At 36.1% G+C, this 16,348-nt stretch overlaps 1 protein-coding gene across 1 annotated transcript; it reads left to right on the top strand.

Moving 5' to 3' along the window:
* Positions 1 to 863: 863 nt before the first annotated feature.
* On the top strand, positions 864 to 15,704 carry LOC149570248 (uncharacterized). The gene is made up of 2 exons (XM_089817885.1): positions 864 to 1,086; positions 13,250 to 15,704. The coding sequence occupies exon 2, from the start codon at positions 13,347 to 13,349 to the stop codon at positions 15,390 to 15,392; it is 2,046 nt and encodes a 681-aa protein (XP_089674011.1). The 5' UTR covers positions 864 to 1,086; positions 13,250 to 13,346; the 3' UTR covers positions 15,393 to 15,704.
* The last annotated feature ends 644 nt before the right edge of the window (positions 15,705 to 16,348 follow it).

Below are 16,348 nucleotides of genomic sequence, written 5' to 3'. Positions count from 1 at the left end.
CAAATCTAACAATGCTGCCATGTTAGCTATTAAATTCAATGAACTTATTGATATCTATAGTTATAAGATGAGAACAAACACTATCTATAATCCAATCAAGTTTCTTCTTTTAAACACATAAAACCCATCATAGGCTTCAGAATGACAGTGAGGTACATATGCATGAAAAGCTCTTATAAGGGTTTGATTAGACTCAATTTTTAGAATGGTATTCAAAATTAGCACTTCAATTTTGAGTCACAACACCATCTCATTAGGATTCAATTAAAAAATATTACCTTTTATTCTTTTTCAAGTAGTAATAAGCTTACGAACTTTATCCTTGATAGTTCATGTCTTCTCTATAAACTGCAACTGATATCCCTTGGCCACTAGCTATCTAACACTCAAAAGACAATATTTCAAACCATCAACAAAGTAAACATCATAAGTATTAGTATTTCCATAAAATGAAATGAATCTTTTTCATTTAATATTGTATGCTACATTATTTACAAATCTAAAAGAATAGAACAAACACTATCTATAATCTAATCAAGTTTCTTCTTTTCAAAGGTAAACTTTGCGTTTTCAATTGAAAAATTAGATTGGCACAAGTTAAATATCAAGCAGGCTTGATAAACGATAAGGGTTCTGGTTACCGAGTCTTTCTTTACGTGCGCCGTCGTAGAGAAATAGATGATATTTACACGTTCAATCAAGTGCCACCTTTGTCAAAATACCGTACTGGATGGCAACACATAAACCTTAAGCATGCATAAATAAATTATTTACCTTGATTGATGTGACACTTCTTTTCTAAATTAGTCTCCCGCCAACTACTAATATTTCAACAATCATAAACTGACTTACTTAAATGTGCAAACTCTTTCTCGTCCCCAAAAATCTTCACGTTTTTCCATACAGAACTAAACTTGATCAGATCAATAAATTAGTTACTGTGCAAGGTCATTTCCCAATTAACTCTAATTAATTTCCAAACTAGAGGTTGCAATGTAATATAAAGAAGTATTCAGTACCAAAGTAGACGCGTTAAAACAAAGGGCAACAAGAGAATTAAGTGTAAAGAAATATTCAGCTAATCTGGTATGTATCTGCGTCACCTTGGTTCTTGAAACTGTTATTCATACTATTGTTCTACTAGAACTTTTTGGTTCTTTGGGTAAAGCTCTAGACCAGGCAGGAGTTCTTTTTCTTTCTTTACGAATTTTGCTTTCAGTTTTTTGCATGGAACCGTTTTTCTCTTGGCGCATATTTTCTCTTAACAAAGTTCTGGTGGTATTCGATGTGCAAATTTTTCGTCAACTGTAATCAGCTGGAATTTTGCAATAAAGCCTTCGAAACGCATGCTTTGGTATTTCATAAGGATTTCTCGTAATTTCAGTTTTCACACCCAAGCACAGCCTACTTTTCTCCCTTTGTTTGAGATAGAGAGGTTTTTAGGAGAAATCAAACCACTTATCTTGTTTAATTTGACTGAATAAATGTACTGGGGATGAACAATGCCCATAGGACGTTACTGAAATGCATGTAGGGCAGCAACACTGCTATGTCAAGGCTAAGAAGTCGACAGTTTTTTTTGAAGGACTTCAAGAGTATAAAGCTTACAAGTGGGCTTTTTGGGGTAAGTTTCTATATTTACGAAAGTCACTTGGGAGTTTCAAGTGGCCTTTTGAACAGATAAATCTTTTTTAGAAGTTACTTTGACCTTGAACTTGCAGCATTTTGGATGTATAAATAACTCAATTGAAACACCGGACACAGGGCCCCATAACCCAATTTCAACATTTGGGCCCAGGGCCCCATAACCAATTTCAATACGAAACCTCGAACTCAATTTAGAAAAGCCTATTTGCCTTCTCTATTCTTTCTCACCCTTTTAGGTAATTTTCCATTCTAGTTTATTGGAGTTAAGAAATGGGAGATAAGTATGGCTTTAAGCTTTGAAAAATAGTTTTTGTTCTTTGCATTTTTAGTAATTCACGGAGTCAGTCTGTTTAGGAGGAGTACTCTCTATCTTTCCTATAAGAATCCTTGCTGGAGGTGTGGGAGAGTTCTTAGCAAGCTTGGCAAGGTTCGAACCCAAGACATCATCATAGTGATTTCATATGCGGTTGCGACTAGAACATGGCTAGTCGGTTGAGCTTTTAGGTTAAAATGTCTTTTCCATTGTGCCTTTGTTTTTCTTGCTAAAATCACATTTACAGAATCAAGCTGTAACTGCCATGCTAGCCACATTTTTTGCAATTTTGTAAAGCGTGGGTTATGTTTTTGTAACATATACAAAAAAACTATGATGATTTATCCTGAATAAGTACATTCTGGTTGATATCATTACTATTGTAATTTAACTGAATGACTTCCACTAAATCTTCATCTCAGGCCATGCTTTTGTCTTAGGGTCCTTTCTCCAGTATCATATTTTGCAACTTTCATAATTTACTGAGTTTTTAGTGTCTTTTACTCATTTTGGTTTTCGTATATGTCAAATGCATGATACCGTAGAAGTGTCATTTGGCATTTACTTTAAGTACTCTTAATCAAGTTCCTCAAGAAGAATTTTCTGGTTTAGGAAGAGGTTGGCTTCACTGTTAATACAAGTGGTACTGAATGCATAAAAGTTTTGAATTTCACTGTGTTACTTTTGAATATAAGGTTGAAAAAGCATACGAATCTAAGGAGGAAACAGACAAAAATGAAGAATTATATTCTTATCAATGTTAAAACATACATAGGTCTTAAATATTAAATTTTTCTCTAGATGCTTGCGAAAACAGTATACATTAAAAATAGATGGGGCAAAATTACTGAAAGCATTCAGAAGTATAATTGCCATATAAAATAAATAAATGTGAGAGATAGAAATGAGCACATTTGACGATTATATCCACTAATATAGATACAACGTCCATACTTTTGGATTTTGAAAGGTTAGTGATGCAATCTATGGAAGTCCTTTTAATTGGGGTGTGATAAAGATTGAAACAACCCAAGAAGTACAAAGTCTCTTTTCTTTAATTGTTTCTTTGGCACATGTGTCTCAAAAAGGTTTTGGGTTCACTTTTTTTTTTGATGAATAGACCTTTCTTATTAATTAAATATTAAAGATACATATCCACAAAAAAAGGGGCTGGGGGATACAAGATCACCCTGCAAGTTCATTCGGCACGAAGCTGGATAAAAGTCTAAGAAGTCTTGAATATCTCAGTCAACTAGTATTAATGGGACTTCAAGTTAGTACTTAGAGGTGAGAGGTATTATTTAAGCACATATTGTTTTGATAGAAAGATAGGAGTCTAAAGGGTCTCATTTCTAATGATATATTTTCCTTAGGGGAAACTACAAGAGAATTTAGGGTGTAAGAACAATTTTATATCGAGTATTCTTTTTTCAAGTGTCTTAGGAGTATCACTGTCATCTTGTTCTTGCCTCATAGTTAGACTCTTATTGCAGTCAATATTTTTGGCACATAGTTTCTAGGCAGCATTTTTACCATGCGGTAACATATTTTCTTTCTGGTGCCTTGAAAGTGATCTTAGAGCTTCGTGAGGATATAATCTACCATTCCTTTCTAAGTGTCTTAGATTTAATGTGGTGTAACAACCACTTTTTCCAAGCCGTAGTTATCAACTAATTCAGTGAAATACAGGACTAATTCACCTTCATGTGCATGTGAAGGCAGTTACAATCAGTTAACCTGAAATTTCATAACTAATAATTGAAGATACCATCAATCAATTTAACAAGGAACTTAAAACCTACATACCGTATAATTCAAAACTGAAATCCATCTAGGGATGCTTCTGCAAAACCTAGGTTAGTCCATAAATACCGCTTGAGGAACAAATAGCTATATCACTTTATCATAATGACAAATACCACTATATCATCTAGGGCATCAAATATCATTGTACATTTAGGGCATCAAATATCATTGTATCATTTAGGACATCAAATACTACTGTATCATTCTTTTTCTTTCTATTACTAACTATGGCAACAGCATACAATTAGAAGATACATTCATATTCATTATTCAAATAAATGAAAGACAGAAATAACAATCCATTAGAGAAATCTATCTCTTGCATATAGTTATATTTCATGTTCTATTGAAAGTTCAATTGATCTATCCAGTTACCAATTACATTGACGAAAAGTTGCTTTCATTAAAGGAATAACTAAATCAATGATATAAATCAATCCATCATATCTTCTACTCCTATAAACATCATAAAAGTAAAATACTTGTTTCCGACAAATGTTTGAATGCATAACTTATCATTGTTTGGTGCATGTTTTGACATCTTGTGGAGAGGGGAAACATTGCCAGGGGCTTAACCTCCCATCCACGGACTTTAAACTTATCCCCACGCTTTCTCTAACGAGAAAGGCCTTCCCTACCCAGAAATAGACATGGAACACCTTGATCAGCCACTGAGCATCCTTGTACTAGGGTATCATTCCCACCACTCGAATAAGCATAAAGATTCGAATATTGGACTACCATGAGCTGACCCTTGTTAATTAATATCTCTTTTCTTTTGAGCTTACAATTACTATTATTAATGGTTCATTTCTTTTCATGTAGAAAATAATTCTATGGTTTAATGATTCTCAACTCACCCTTCATCTCAGCCAAGATGGTCCTCCTAGATGGATTTTCTGGGTGTAAGCTTAAGTGTTCTTTCTGAATTATAGTCATAGTCAATTTCTTATGTCCCTTCTGGACTCATTACAGAATCATGAATTATACTTGACTTACATCTTCTTATGCTTCTTGTCCTAAATTCACGGAGAGTAGATTTCCCTATATAAAGTGTATTTCACAGATTTGACTAAGCAAAATCATATATCGTTATGAGATTAATTCTAAATGGAAATCACTAGCAATCAGTTGTAATTCATTATTCAAACTGATGGATGTACCCTCATGTGGATATTAGTCGGATATGAATCAAAGTTTGCCATCAGATTGGCATTTTGATTCGATATTAGAGTTTTAAGAAAAGAGGCCTTATTCACTTACATACTCACCCATCGAGTGGCTGCCTCTACCGCACAAGCCATGAAATGGCTTCAAATTTAGATGCACATATTTCAAAGTTCCCATCAAGATTCAAATATGAAATGTAAAACAAGACCTAGGATGTGCTCCGCTTGGAGTTAGTTCATAAAACTTGTAGCCGTCTTTTGTCAATCCAAGATGCACGACAAGCACCACTGGTACACACCATTGCACCAAAACCTCGAGGTGCTAGTGAAGGCCGCCCATCAAGATCATAACATCCCACCACACTCCGTAGTCCAAACTCTAGGTTGGATGTGGGCCCATACTGTGGGCCCTCCCTTGGTCGTATGAGCCCCGGACGAACACTGCAATGCCGGCGTTGCCACCTGCTCGGAGACTCAAACCTGGGTGGAGGCTCCTTGAAACTAGTTGTATGGCATGGTCATGATCCCTCGTAGGAGGAAGTCCTTTAGGCATATCTCCAAGAATCACTGAGTGACAGTCAATTATTGCTCTAATACCACATAGTACGAACCATTGCACCAAAACCTCCAGGTACTAGTGAAGGCCGCCCACCAGGATCATAATATCCACTTTCCAATGACTCTACTCATAATCTATATGAACTCAGAATGTAGGAAGAATTTGTGTCTAGTAGATGTAAGAACTCCGGCTATAGTTTTGAGAAATAACAATGCAAAACATAGAAGGTAATCCATGCTCTGAAGGTTTGTGCCTTGCAAAACAAGTGTAACTCAGACAATTGTGAGAGGAAGAGGCTTGCTTCCCAGGTAGCGGGGAGAATAATAAAGAACAAATCATTTGCACGTTATCTTGGTTACAAGAAGAGGGTGGCGGTGAGAGTTACAAATGCAAAACAAGAAGTCATTGACACAAATATTTAAATTGGCCATCTCAACTTATAAGGCCTGATGGAAAATAATAGAAATATGAAAGGTGGCCTCACATGAAATAATATTAAACCATAACCATGTTGAAAGAAATAATAATATTAACGTCTTAATATATAACATCATGGTATTTATAGATACCTATATATGTATGTATGCATATACGTGTGTATGTGTAAACCCCAACCATATATTTCTTACATATATGCCATATATCAAGTATGCGTATACATCCTTATATATAAAGTTGGTTTACGCATGTACACATATACATGTATGTACATGTATAGATATGTAGGTATCATGATGTTGATATGATAAGACATGATTATACATTAGGAGGCTCCAACCAACAGCACAATTACAGAGTTACAAATTTGCCCAAATCTCAATTATTACTATTAAATAATGTGTAATTTAACAAGTTAGCTCATGGTTGTCCGACATACACTTTTGCTTGCCTAGTTGTTTACCCTTAGCCATGGCGATTCAAGGCTCGTACCTATTTGCCCAATGATGGTGGTGCCCCTGTGCCCAATTCTTTTCTGACAATGCTTCCACCCCTTTGACGTGTTCCCTACAAGGAAATTCTCCACAATTAAATCATATTCCCCAATATAATAATAATTACCATAACAGGTTATTAATCATAAATAATCACGATTGCTAACCGCCTTTTCACTTCCCATGATAAATAACCAACTTTCTAAGATAGCTTTAAAATATCATCATAACGGTTAACTAGCATGTCATATTCATATGAAATTATAACGACTAACCATCTTACCATTTCACATGATTATAACAAATTTTTTGACTTCATGTGAAACCTCAACGGCTATATGAACATTTTAAGTTGGGTCAAAAATTGGGATGTAACATGTGGCGAGACATATAAAAACTACTTAAGGAAGACCTAGTTCAGCTATGTGCCACCTATTTGAATCTTTTATAAATTGTTGATGACATCCATAACATTATTGGTCTTAGGAGGTCTGCTGCAATGAGTTTTAAATCTTATATCATGGCAAAATCATCATAAGATGGACCATTGAAACATTTCCTTAAGTGGTTCAAAGGAGGAGCCAACTCATATTGGACACTTGATCCTTGTAGTAGGCATATTGGCAACATACAACATTTTAAAATGGCACCAACATATTAATCCTTCTTTACTATAAAGTAACATCAGTTCTAGATGAAGAAGTAGCTAGTCTGACACAATGAAGTTAATTTGAAAGATACAAGATTGCTATATTAGAGGTTAGTTTGGAGGATAGTTTTGAGGAACCACACAAAATTTGTGTGTTTCATTGTTATTCAAGACTAAGGTCTTAATATAATTGTAATCTCTAGCAGCAAAAGTTATCAAGTGTTTCCACTGTTTCCCAGGTATGTGTTTTTGACAACATTTGACTTGTCCCAAAAATGGGGACATCCCGGAAACTCGATTTTTTTGGGAACCCGCCCCTTGGCTTTCTTATAAAATTAAAGTTTGAATTTCGACAATCTGTTTGATCTCCACTCTCATGTGAACTTTGAATTTAAATTATTTAAAATAAATGCTATATGTGAATGTTCTATAATGTATATAAACATACTTTATCCATGTTTTCTTACAAATGTTTAAAATTCCCCTATATATTTAAAAATTTCCCCTTTTTTAATGTATCTGCCCCTACTGCCATCCCCTGCTCCAGGGAAATAACACTGTCCCAAAAATCCATTTCCTTGTCCTCTTGTCCCTCCATCTTGGAAACCCGGGGTGACAGTGTGTATTTCATATCATGACTCAAAATCATTGTTGTACATATTTCATGTATGTGTAGATTCTGCTGTGTGAAATTGCGTCTGGTGTGTGCTAGGCCTGCATTATTGGATAATCTTCAATTGAATCCTCCATCCATGACTACATTCAAAATCTGACTCACTCCACTAGATCTCCTTAGCCTAATCAGACGAGCATAGGGTAAGGCTTTCATCTTACTAGTGTGCTGGTTTGATTTTTGACACCAACTAATTGGCTACAAATGTAGTCTCTAGCCAACTTACACAAACTCAAGGTTAAGTGTATGATATGTTGGTTGATTTGTAACATGATGAAGCTGTGAATAATAATGAAGATGATATCTCTAAGGGCCAAGGCCATGATATTCAGCTAGGCCTATGCATGCTCCTTTTCTCATTTTTAGTGTAACAAGTACAAATCTTTAGGTTAACTAGCCCCATAAAAATATATATACAGGATAATGAATAGATCAAGACGTTGTGTGGTTTTCACACCATTATCCCATTGTAAATGGGACCTCTTCTTTTTGCTTGGCAGTGGGGTAGTTGTCCGAGGTGGTCTTAGTTCAGCAGCAATTTTCAAGTCTCTGGGTCTAAGAGATGAGTTTGAGTGACTTTGGCTCACTAGGAAGATAAGTTCTGTTAGGGATATGAGTGAGAGCTGGGCCAAGCTAGTCAAGGATGTGGAATTGAAGTCGAGAGATTTGTGATGAAATGAATTAGCCAAAGCATAAAAAAATGAAGTGAAGATACAAAGCAAGAATAGATGGAAGTTTTATACCTGAAAAAAAACACTGATGGGAGTGTGCATGTTACTGAAATTTTGGCCTGAGTCTGAAATTCTTTAGTATCTAGAAATCTAGAATCTCCATTGTTACTCCTATAGATCTGAAACCATTCTTAAATATCTTGACAATATATACATACAATATAACTTTAAGTATAAGAAAGGAACTTATATTTGAATGTTATATTTAATGTTTTGCCCTGCTATGTGGGCCTTCAAATTCTGACTTGTCACTTGAGCTTTCAATTTCTGAGTTGACTTATCAAGCCTTGATTTCAAAGTTCAAGTTTCCACATGAAGTTTCCATTTCCAACTTGACACATGGGGGTGAATTCCGAGCTTTACTTGCCACATAGGGCATCCAAATCCGAAGGTCTTTGAGGCACTTGGTCACTTCAACATGCTAGGTCTGTTGAGCTTCAAGACAACCATGGCACATAAGCATGTGAAATCCGAAAATACTGTGTGGCAATCGACACATGAACTCCTAGTTTCCGAAAATGGCAAAGAGGCACTTGCCACAAAACCAGGTAAAGCCATTAGTTGCTGAAGTAAGCTCATCAATGGGTCGGCTTCAAGGGATGTTGGGATAAAGCATTAATTAATGGAAAATTAATATTTGAGAGAGGATGGCCTGCTTTAATTAATGAACAACCAAAAATTAAATGTCAAGGGCCATGATTTGAATTGTTGGGGGGGTGGGGGTGTTAAAACATTGATTTAAGTTGTCTGTGTAGAGTCGGGTCGGCTTTAATCAAGAGACACGTCTCTTGGCATGGTGGCATATATATAATTGGGTGTTGAGGCTACTTCAACACTGAATTCAAATCAAATATCCATTGCAAAGACAATAGTAGTAATTGCACAACAGACCAGACTAAGTTTGATCAGGCATTGCACTTTCTTTGACAAATCAAGGTTGCTAAGGAGGCATTGTCAGAAGATCAATTTCAGACCTGGAGGACATCAAAATTCAAAATCAATCACTGAACAAGCCAAGATTTATCATAAGAGAGTTCAAATTAATTCCAAATTTAGGGTACAAACTCAGAATTTTGTCATATTCAGCAAGGTGAATGTAATTTCTTATGGCAATTCATGGATGGTAAAGGGCTGTGTATGCAAACTTAGACAATGATTTTGAATGGAGATTGTGGTTATGATTTAAATATTTTAGTTTGAAACCTTCATTTACCTTGATGAAATCAGATATTTTAAACCACATAGGGCTAGGATTTCCAGACTCTTCATCACTTAGGCACCCAATCCTAATTGCCACATGAAGGTTGAATTTGCGGAGTTGCATTTGGAGACCTTGCCACATGGGCATGTCCATTCCAACCTTGATCTTAGACGGTGCCACATAACATGGTGATTTCTGAAAACACTTTGTGGCACTTGCCACATCTCCTTGCTAAATACAAAGACACCTTGACATATGACCTTGAAAATTCTGAATTACCATAAGTTTACCTGCCAAATGACCATGGAATTTCTGAATTTCTCAAAATGAACCTGCTACATGAACTTAAGAATTCTGAATTACCACTTGAGCATGCAAATTCTGGAGTTCACATCATGATCTTGCCCAATGGGCTTGCGAATTCTGATGTTCACGAGGGCATCTTGACCCATCCATAGCAGACTTCCTCAAGTCATTTTTGTGCCTTGACACATAGACACTTGATTTCGGCAAGAGCACCATGATCTTGCCCAATCATCAGCTGATTTCCGAAAATTATTTCAGGTATTTGCCCAATAAACATGCCAATTCCACTGACTTATGGGCATTGGAAATTCACTCCAGGGAATCAATCAAGGTGGTTATTAGATGCTGATTGCAATTATTAATGTGATGGGAGAAATCAATTAAGAGGAACGAATTCAATTAGAAGGGGTAGAGCGTGTGAAGGAGTTCAAGGGTAGATCAAATCTGGGCTTAGTGAGCATTAAGAATTTAGGATAAAACTAAAACATCATAAATACTAAAACATCAATACAAGCCAAGATCCAGTCATAAAGTAATCTGAATTGCAAAGATAATTGAGTTAGAGGAAATCAGATCACTGGTAGACTCGATCATTCCAACCTTTAAGAGATATTTTTTCATCATCAAGAGGTATAGATCAAGCCTATAAGACAAGGATGCTGAGGTAATACACCCACTCATCTTCAACCAATCAGAAAGTGCTAGTTGCATGTGTCCAAGCACATTCAATTGGATCATGCCCAGTGTACATATGGAGTTCAATGTCTTTTCCTAACCTATTCTATGATTGTTCAAAGCAATGTAATTTTATCATTGGCCCACTAATTGGCACCTTCTTCAAAGCAGCGCCCAATTGTAATTAGCCAACATTTAATGCTTGTAGCCATTAGGTAGATTAGGCATTGTTGGATTAATCTTGGCCATTAATTTCAAATTGATTCAGGCCACTCATTGTACTTGGAACTACTATATAAGAAAAGGCCTTACCATTTGTAAGAGTGAGACTTGGAGAAATTATTGCTGTAATACTATCAAAGTAATTGCTAATTCTTTGTTAATCTTCAGAGTGGATTACTTGTGTTGCTTTGTAGTATTGCATGATTTTTACATTTCTTCTTTTAGCTTAGGATTATCTTGGAGTGGATTACACTTGAGAGTTTACATTGATTCAGGTCACTCATTGTATTTGGAACTACTATGTAAGGAAAGGCCTTACCATTTGTAAGAGTGAGAGACTCGGAGAAATTATTGCTGTAATACTATCAAAGTAATTGCTAATTCTTTGTTAGTCTTCACAGTGGATTACTTGTGTTGCTTTGTAGTATTGCATGATTTTTACATTTCTTCTTTTAGCTTAGTATTATCTTGGAGTGGTTTACACTTGAGAGTTTTGTTGAAGTTAGATCTTTTCATGGGTTGGCAAGTTTCTACCGAAAGTTCATTAGGAATTTCAGTTAAGTTTGTAATGCTATGACAGAGACAATGAGAGGTGTTAAGAAGCGATTCAAGTGGACACATAGAGCTGACGGAACCCTGAAACAAAATGTAGCTGAATTACTTGTATTAGCTTTGCCTAATTACTCTAAGGTATTTTAAGTTGATTGTAATGCAAGTGAGAGTGCAATTGGAGCTGTATTGAGTGGAGAGTGTAAATCTATTGCTTTCTTTAGTGAGAAGTTGAATGATGTTAAGAAAAGGTATTCAGTTTATGATCAAGAGTTTTATGCTATTGTTCAAGCTTTGAAGAAATGGAGACATTAGTTGATGCCTAAAGAATTTGTGTTTACACTGATCATAAAGCTTTGCAGTATTTGGGTAGTCAGAGTAAATTTAATCAGGGACCTATGAAGTGGGTTGAATACTTGTAGAGTTTCACATTTGCTCTATTCAAAGAAATCCAACTATGCACTTAGCTGAAAGGCAGAGTCAAGCATACTAGTGGCAGTTAAGGATTGGTACATTCTCAAAGGTTGTGTTTGTTAAAATTTAATGAAAGAAATATAAGCATTTTAGGATGTCACATTGATGTTTTGCTAGAGTAGATGAAATATTGGGTAATACAAATTGCTAATTTGCAGGGTGTAACACTACTTACAAAAATAGAGTTTAGACCTTTGTTCAGGCTACAACCATATTTAGCACAGAGGACATTATGAACTCAGCATGCTGCATTCTGGGCTATTCAATGCATCCGCCAGTTCAAAAGGCACATAGAATTTGATGTTTTGTCATTTAGGGATCTTATGCTTGTTTTTCTTGACTTTACACTGGATAGGCAACACTGAAAATGCTTATGAAACATTGCAAGCGTAATAGGAAATCAGTTTGCAAACAAATTCAGCCGTACTTTTGGCTTCAGACAAATTGTAATCTTGTGGACATATCATCTTCACAAGGGTGTTACGATAGAGCCAAACCTAGAACGACTTTCAGTTTACCAAGGTTACTTGTAGTCCATGCCACTGTTAAAGTTGATCTGTATTCACGTCTTTAAGATGTGAATGTGAAAACAACTTTCCAAGTTCTCCATAAAACAGGAGCATCTTATAGATGTTTTTATTTTATGTTCTACATCTGGATGGATCTGCTATTATTCGGCTTTTGTACAAGTTCCCTTATGTGCCTGCTTTCAGAATTATTCAAGTTTTGGGCTTGTTGACCATCATTAAAATGCTATGCATTTATTTGTATATAAATTTGATTGTTTATTAATTGTACTTGACCCCAACAATGTATGACAAGTCTGAAGCATGAAATGACTAACTTGAAAGACTTTTAAGTTTCTCCTGTTCCTATGCGGGATATATTATTCTAAATATACATCTTTGGAAATTTCTCTTTCCATCAATCTTATATTTTTGTATACTTCATCAGTAGTTTTAGAATTATGTTTGCTAAAAATGTGTTAGCATGTTACCATCTATTGTGCCTATCTTGCATCACTTATTTTCTTTAAAGGTTTTAGACTATCCTACTTTATCTTAAAGTTAAAGAGATCAAATGCATTTCCATTTGTCAAGGACAATCCATTATGTATAGCAATCATCCTAGGTAACGTATCTAATCATATTGTGTTACAAACAAAACAAATGCATGCCTAGAAGATATTTTGATGTCCTTGCAAATAACTTGGGTTATAAATCTTAGGATCAGAGAGTCTGATCTTCATGCCATACATAGGTAAGATGAAAAGTATTTATCTGGACCTGTATAATAACATTTATCTTAAGAGTGGATGATGATATTTGATAGTTTTCATTCAGGTGCTAACTAGAATGAGTGGGCATTGACTGATTCTGCTCTTTGCTGTTCGAGTTGCTCAACTTTTTTATTTAAGGATTAAATCCATCATTCAAGGCAATGATGAAAGAAGAACACCAAGAGGCAGGACCGCATTCCAAACTTCTGATACCAAAGGCAGAGTCTCTTCCAATACCAGTCAAGAGGCCAGTTATGCCAGACAGACTGGATAGTAAGAGGAAACCCAAAACCAAGAGAAAAAGGTCCTCAACTGACACTTCTTTTCTTGGAGAGGTAATTAATGGTGTGGTAGATGGTTCATTTGATGCTGGTTACTTGCTCACAGTTAGAGTGGGAGGCACAGATACAATAATGCGGGGTGTTGTATTTGAACAAGGGTTATGTGTTCCCATTTCAGAGGTGAACGACATTGCACTGAATGTTAAATTAACAAAAAGAGAGAAGAATGTTCCTTTTTCTGAAGCACTGCATGCTACAAATGCTATAACTCATGGGCAACAGAGCTGCAATACAATGGTACTAGCTCCAGTTCCAAATGCTGTAGCACCGTCATATTGTACTACGCTAGAGAAGATTGGTTCCAAGGGATTGAATAAGGAGTGCTGTCAGCAGCTTGCAACCTCTTCCCAATCCACATCTATTTCAGAAGATATTTCAAAGATGCCATCTTCAGTGCCAGTTCCTAATCTTCCAGTGGTGTCATCTCTCTCTGTTCAGAAGCAGATTGAACCTCCTGCAAATATAGGCGATGATCAAACATATGTGCTATCCCTTCAGCTGAATGCAGCACCATCAATGACTACCTTTATATCTAACGCGGATTCAAGGTTATCATCTGCAGTGGCATCAGGTTGTGGAGGATTTAAATCTGTTAGCTTGCAAGATCAAATGGAATTTCCAGCAATGTTTGGTGCTACTAAAACAAACCTCGTGCCTCAGCCAGGTGCAGTACCATCCAAATTTACCTCCTGTCTCCAGCTTGTCCCAGTATCGATTCCTATTCCAGATGCTGTAGGAATCTCATCAGTCCCAGTGCAAACTGAGACAGAACTTCCGATAACAGTTAAATTTGGCCAAACAGATATGCTTACTTCTCCAAATAAAACTTCATTGAAATCCACATCCATTTCCGAGGCTGGTACTGGATTTACATCTTCAATGTGTAAACTGGATGCTTGTGCTGCATCATCTATGCATGCAAAGGATCAGTCGGGACATACTGTATGTTTTGGTTCTTGCCAAACTGATATGGTGAAAACTCAGCAAGATCTGGTCCCCCTAAGATCCTCCTGCACTTCCATGGGTATAGCAATACCATCTTTGATTTCTGAGACTGATACACAATTCCCATCTTCTGCTGCATCATCTATATATTCACAGAATCAGATGGGACATCCTGAGTGTTTCAGTTCTTGCCAATCTGATATGATGAACCCTCAGTCAGATCCAGTGCCTCTGAAACCCACTTGCACTTCCATGGGTGTATCAGTATCATCTTTGATGTCTAATGCATATTCTCCACCAACTGCATCTGCTTGTCCTGAAAAGATGAAATCTCCTACAATGACTGGTTCCAGCCAAACAGATGCATCTGCTTGTCCCGGAAAGATGAAATCTCCTACAATGACTGGTTCCAGCCAAACAGATGTAGTGGTCCCTTGGGAAAATGTGATTCCATTGACATCATTACTCATTTCCCCATCTACAATTCTCACTCTGGACAATCTATCCGAATTGTCTGGCAATGCCCTGAATCAGGTGGTAGCTCCAATGATGAGTGGTGGCCAATTTGATGTAGCATTTTCTCAGCATATGGTGATTCCATCCAAATTTATGTATATTTCTCAGGATATGTCAGTGCCACCAATTCCAATGTTTGTTCAACATGCTCAAGCAACTTCATCTGGTTTACAAGATGAAATGGAATCTCCTGTGGTAATTGGATCTGGTCAAACCGCTGTAGTTTTCCCCCACTCAGATGTATTCCTGCCTAAAATTTTCTCTGTTCGAAAGGTTTCTTCTTGTAGTGAGCAGGTTGGTCATTCTGATCCGTCTGAGCAGGTTGGTCATTCTGATCCGTCTGAGCAGGTCTGCAATTCACTTATGGTCACTGAAATGGAGATGGATGTGGACAAAGGTGCATAGACAACTGTGATTAGTTTTTGGGTTGAAAATCATATAGGAAGTTCTGAGTAGATTTTTTTTTTTTTGAAAACACGTCATTTGCATGTTTGTACATCTGCACATCTTTGTTTCCTAGACCCACTATCTCCTTGTTGATGCAATTTGATAAAGTTGCCGGATTTTTTAGCTTGTAGGATTTGAATACATAATGAAGTATCCACTACTTTGTAAATAATAACTTCTAGTATCTACTAGTATTTGGAGATGCCGGAATTTGTTTGAAAAACTTCAATGTAAATAATAAATTATCATTTGCATGCTTGTACATCTGCACTTCGTTTCCTAGACTCACTATCTCCTTGTCGATGCAATTGAATAAACTTGCCAAAAATTTTAGGTTGTAGAATTTGAACACATAATGTAGTATTTACTACTTTGTCAGTCTATTAATATTGTGAATTATGTCTCGTCATCTTGCTTATGCTGCGGGTTCTCATTAGTTATAGGCATTTCATAATGTAGTATCTACTACTTTGTCAGTCTATTAATATTGTGAATTATGCCTTGTGATCTTTCTTATGCTGCAGGTCTTCTTTAGTTATAGGCATTTTGAGTTCGATTTTGTGTACTTCGGAAAATTTAGTAACACGTTTCAAGAGTAAAATGCATTTTTTCTTTAGTAGTGTTGGCTTTTGCCATGTCCTTCACTGGACAGGGAAATTGTATTTTTCTTTTGGGTTACAGTACCAGAGAAAAATAATACTATTGAGATATAATTCTAGTTAAGTTTTTGGTTATTTTCTTTATCATGGTTTCATTTGTTTTTCTTCTTTATTCACAATGTCTATTTGTAGATATGCATGATAATCAGAGCACTGAGTTGGTAACTTAAAAATATGCAAGAACGTTGTTCACCAGGATTTGATAGATGCCAAAGTTGAAATGAGCACGTTAAGATTGTTTTATTGTAAGATATT

The sequence above is a fragment of the Cupressus sempervirens genome, chromosome 3, assembly GCF_028749045.1.
Source record: "Cupressus sempervirens isolate cs-2001-9-10 chromosome 3, ASM2874904v1, whole genome shotgun sequence".
Lineage (NCBI taxonomy): Eukaryota > Viridiplantae > Streptophyta > Pinopsida > Cupressales > Cupressaceae > Cupressus > Cupressus sempervirens.
This window is presented reverse-complemented; position numbering and strand designations above follow the sequence as displayed.

Bases quoted from the DNA above. Each gene is read 5' to 3' on its own strand.
- LOC149570248 (XM_089817885.1), top strand. From the start codon at position 13,347: ATGATGAAAGAAGAACACCAAGAGGCAGGACCGCATTCCAAACTTCTG.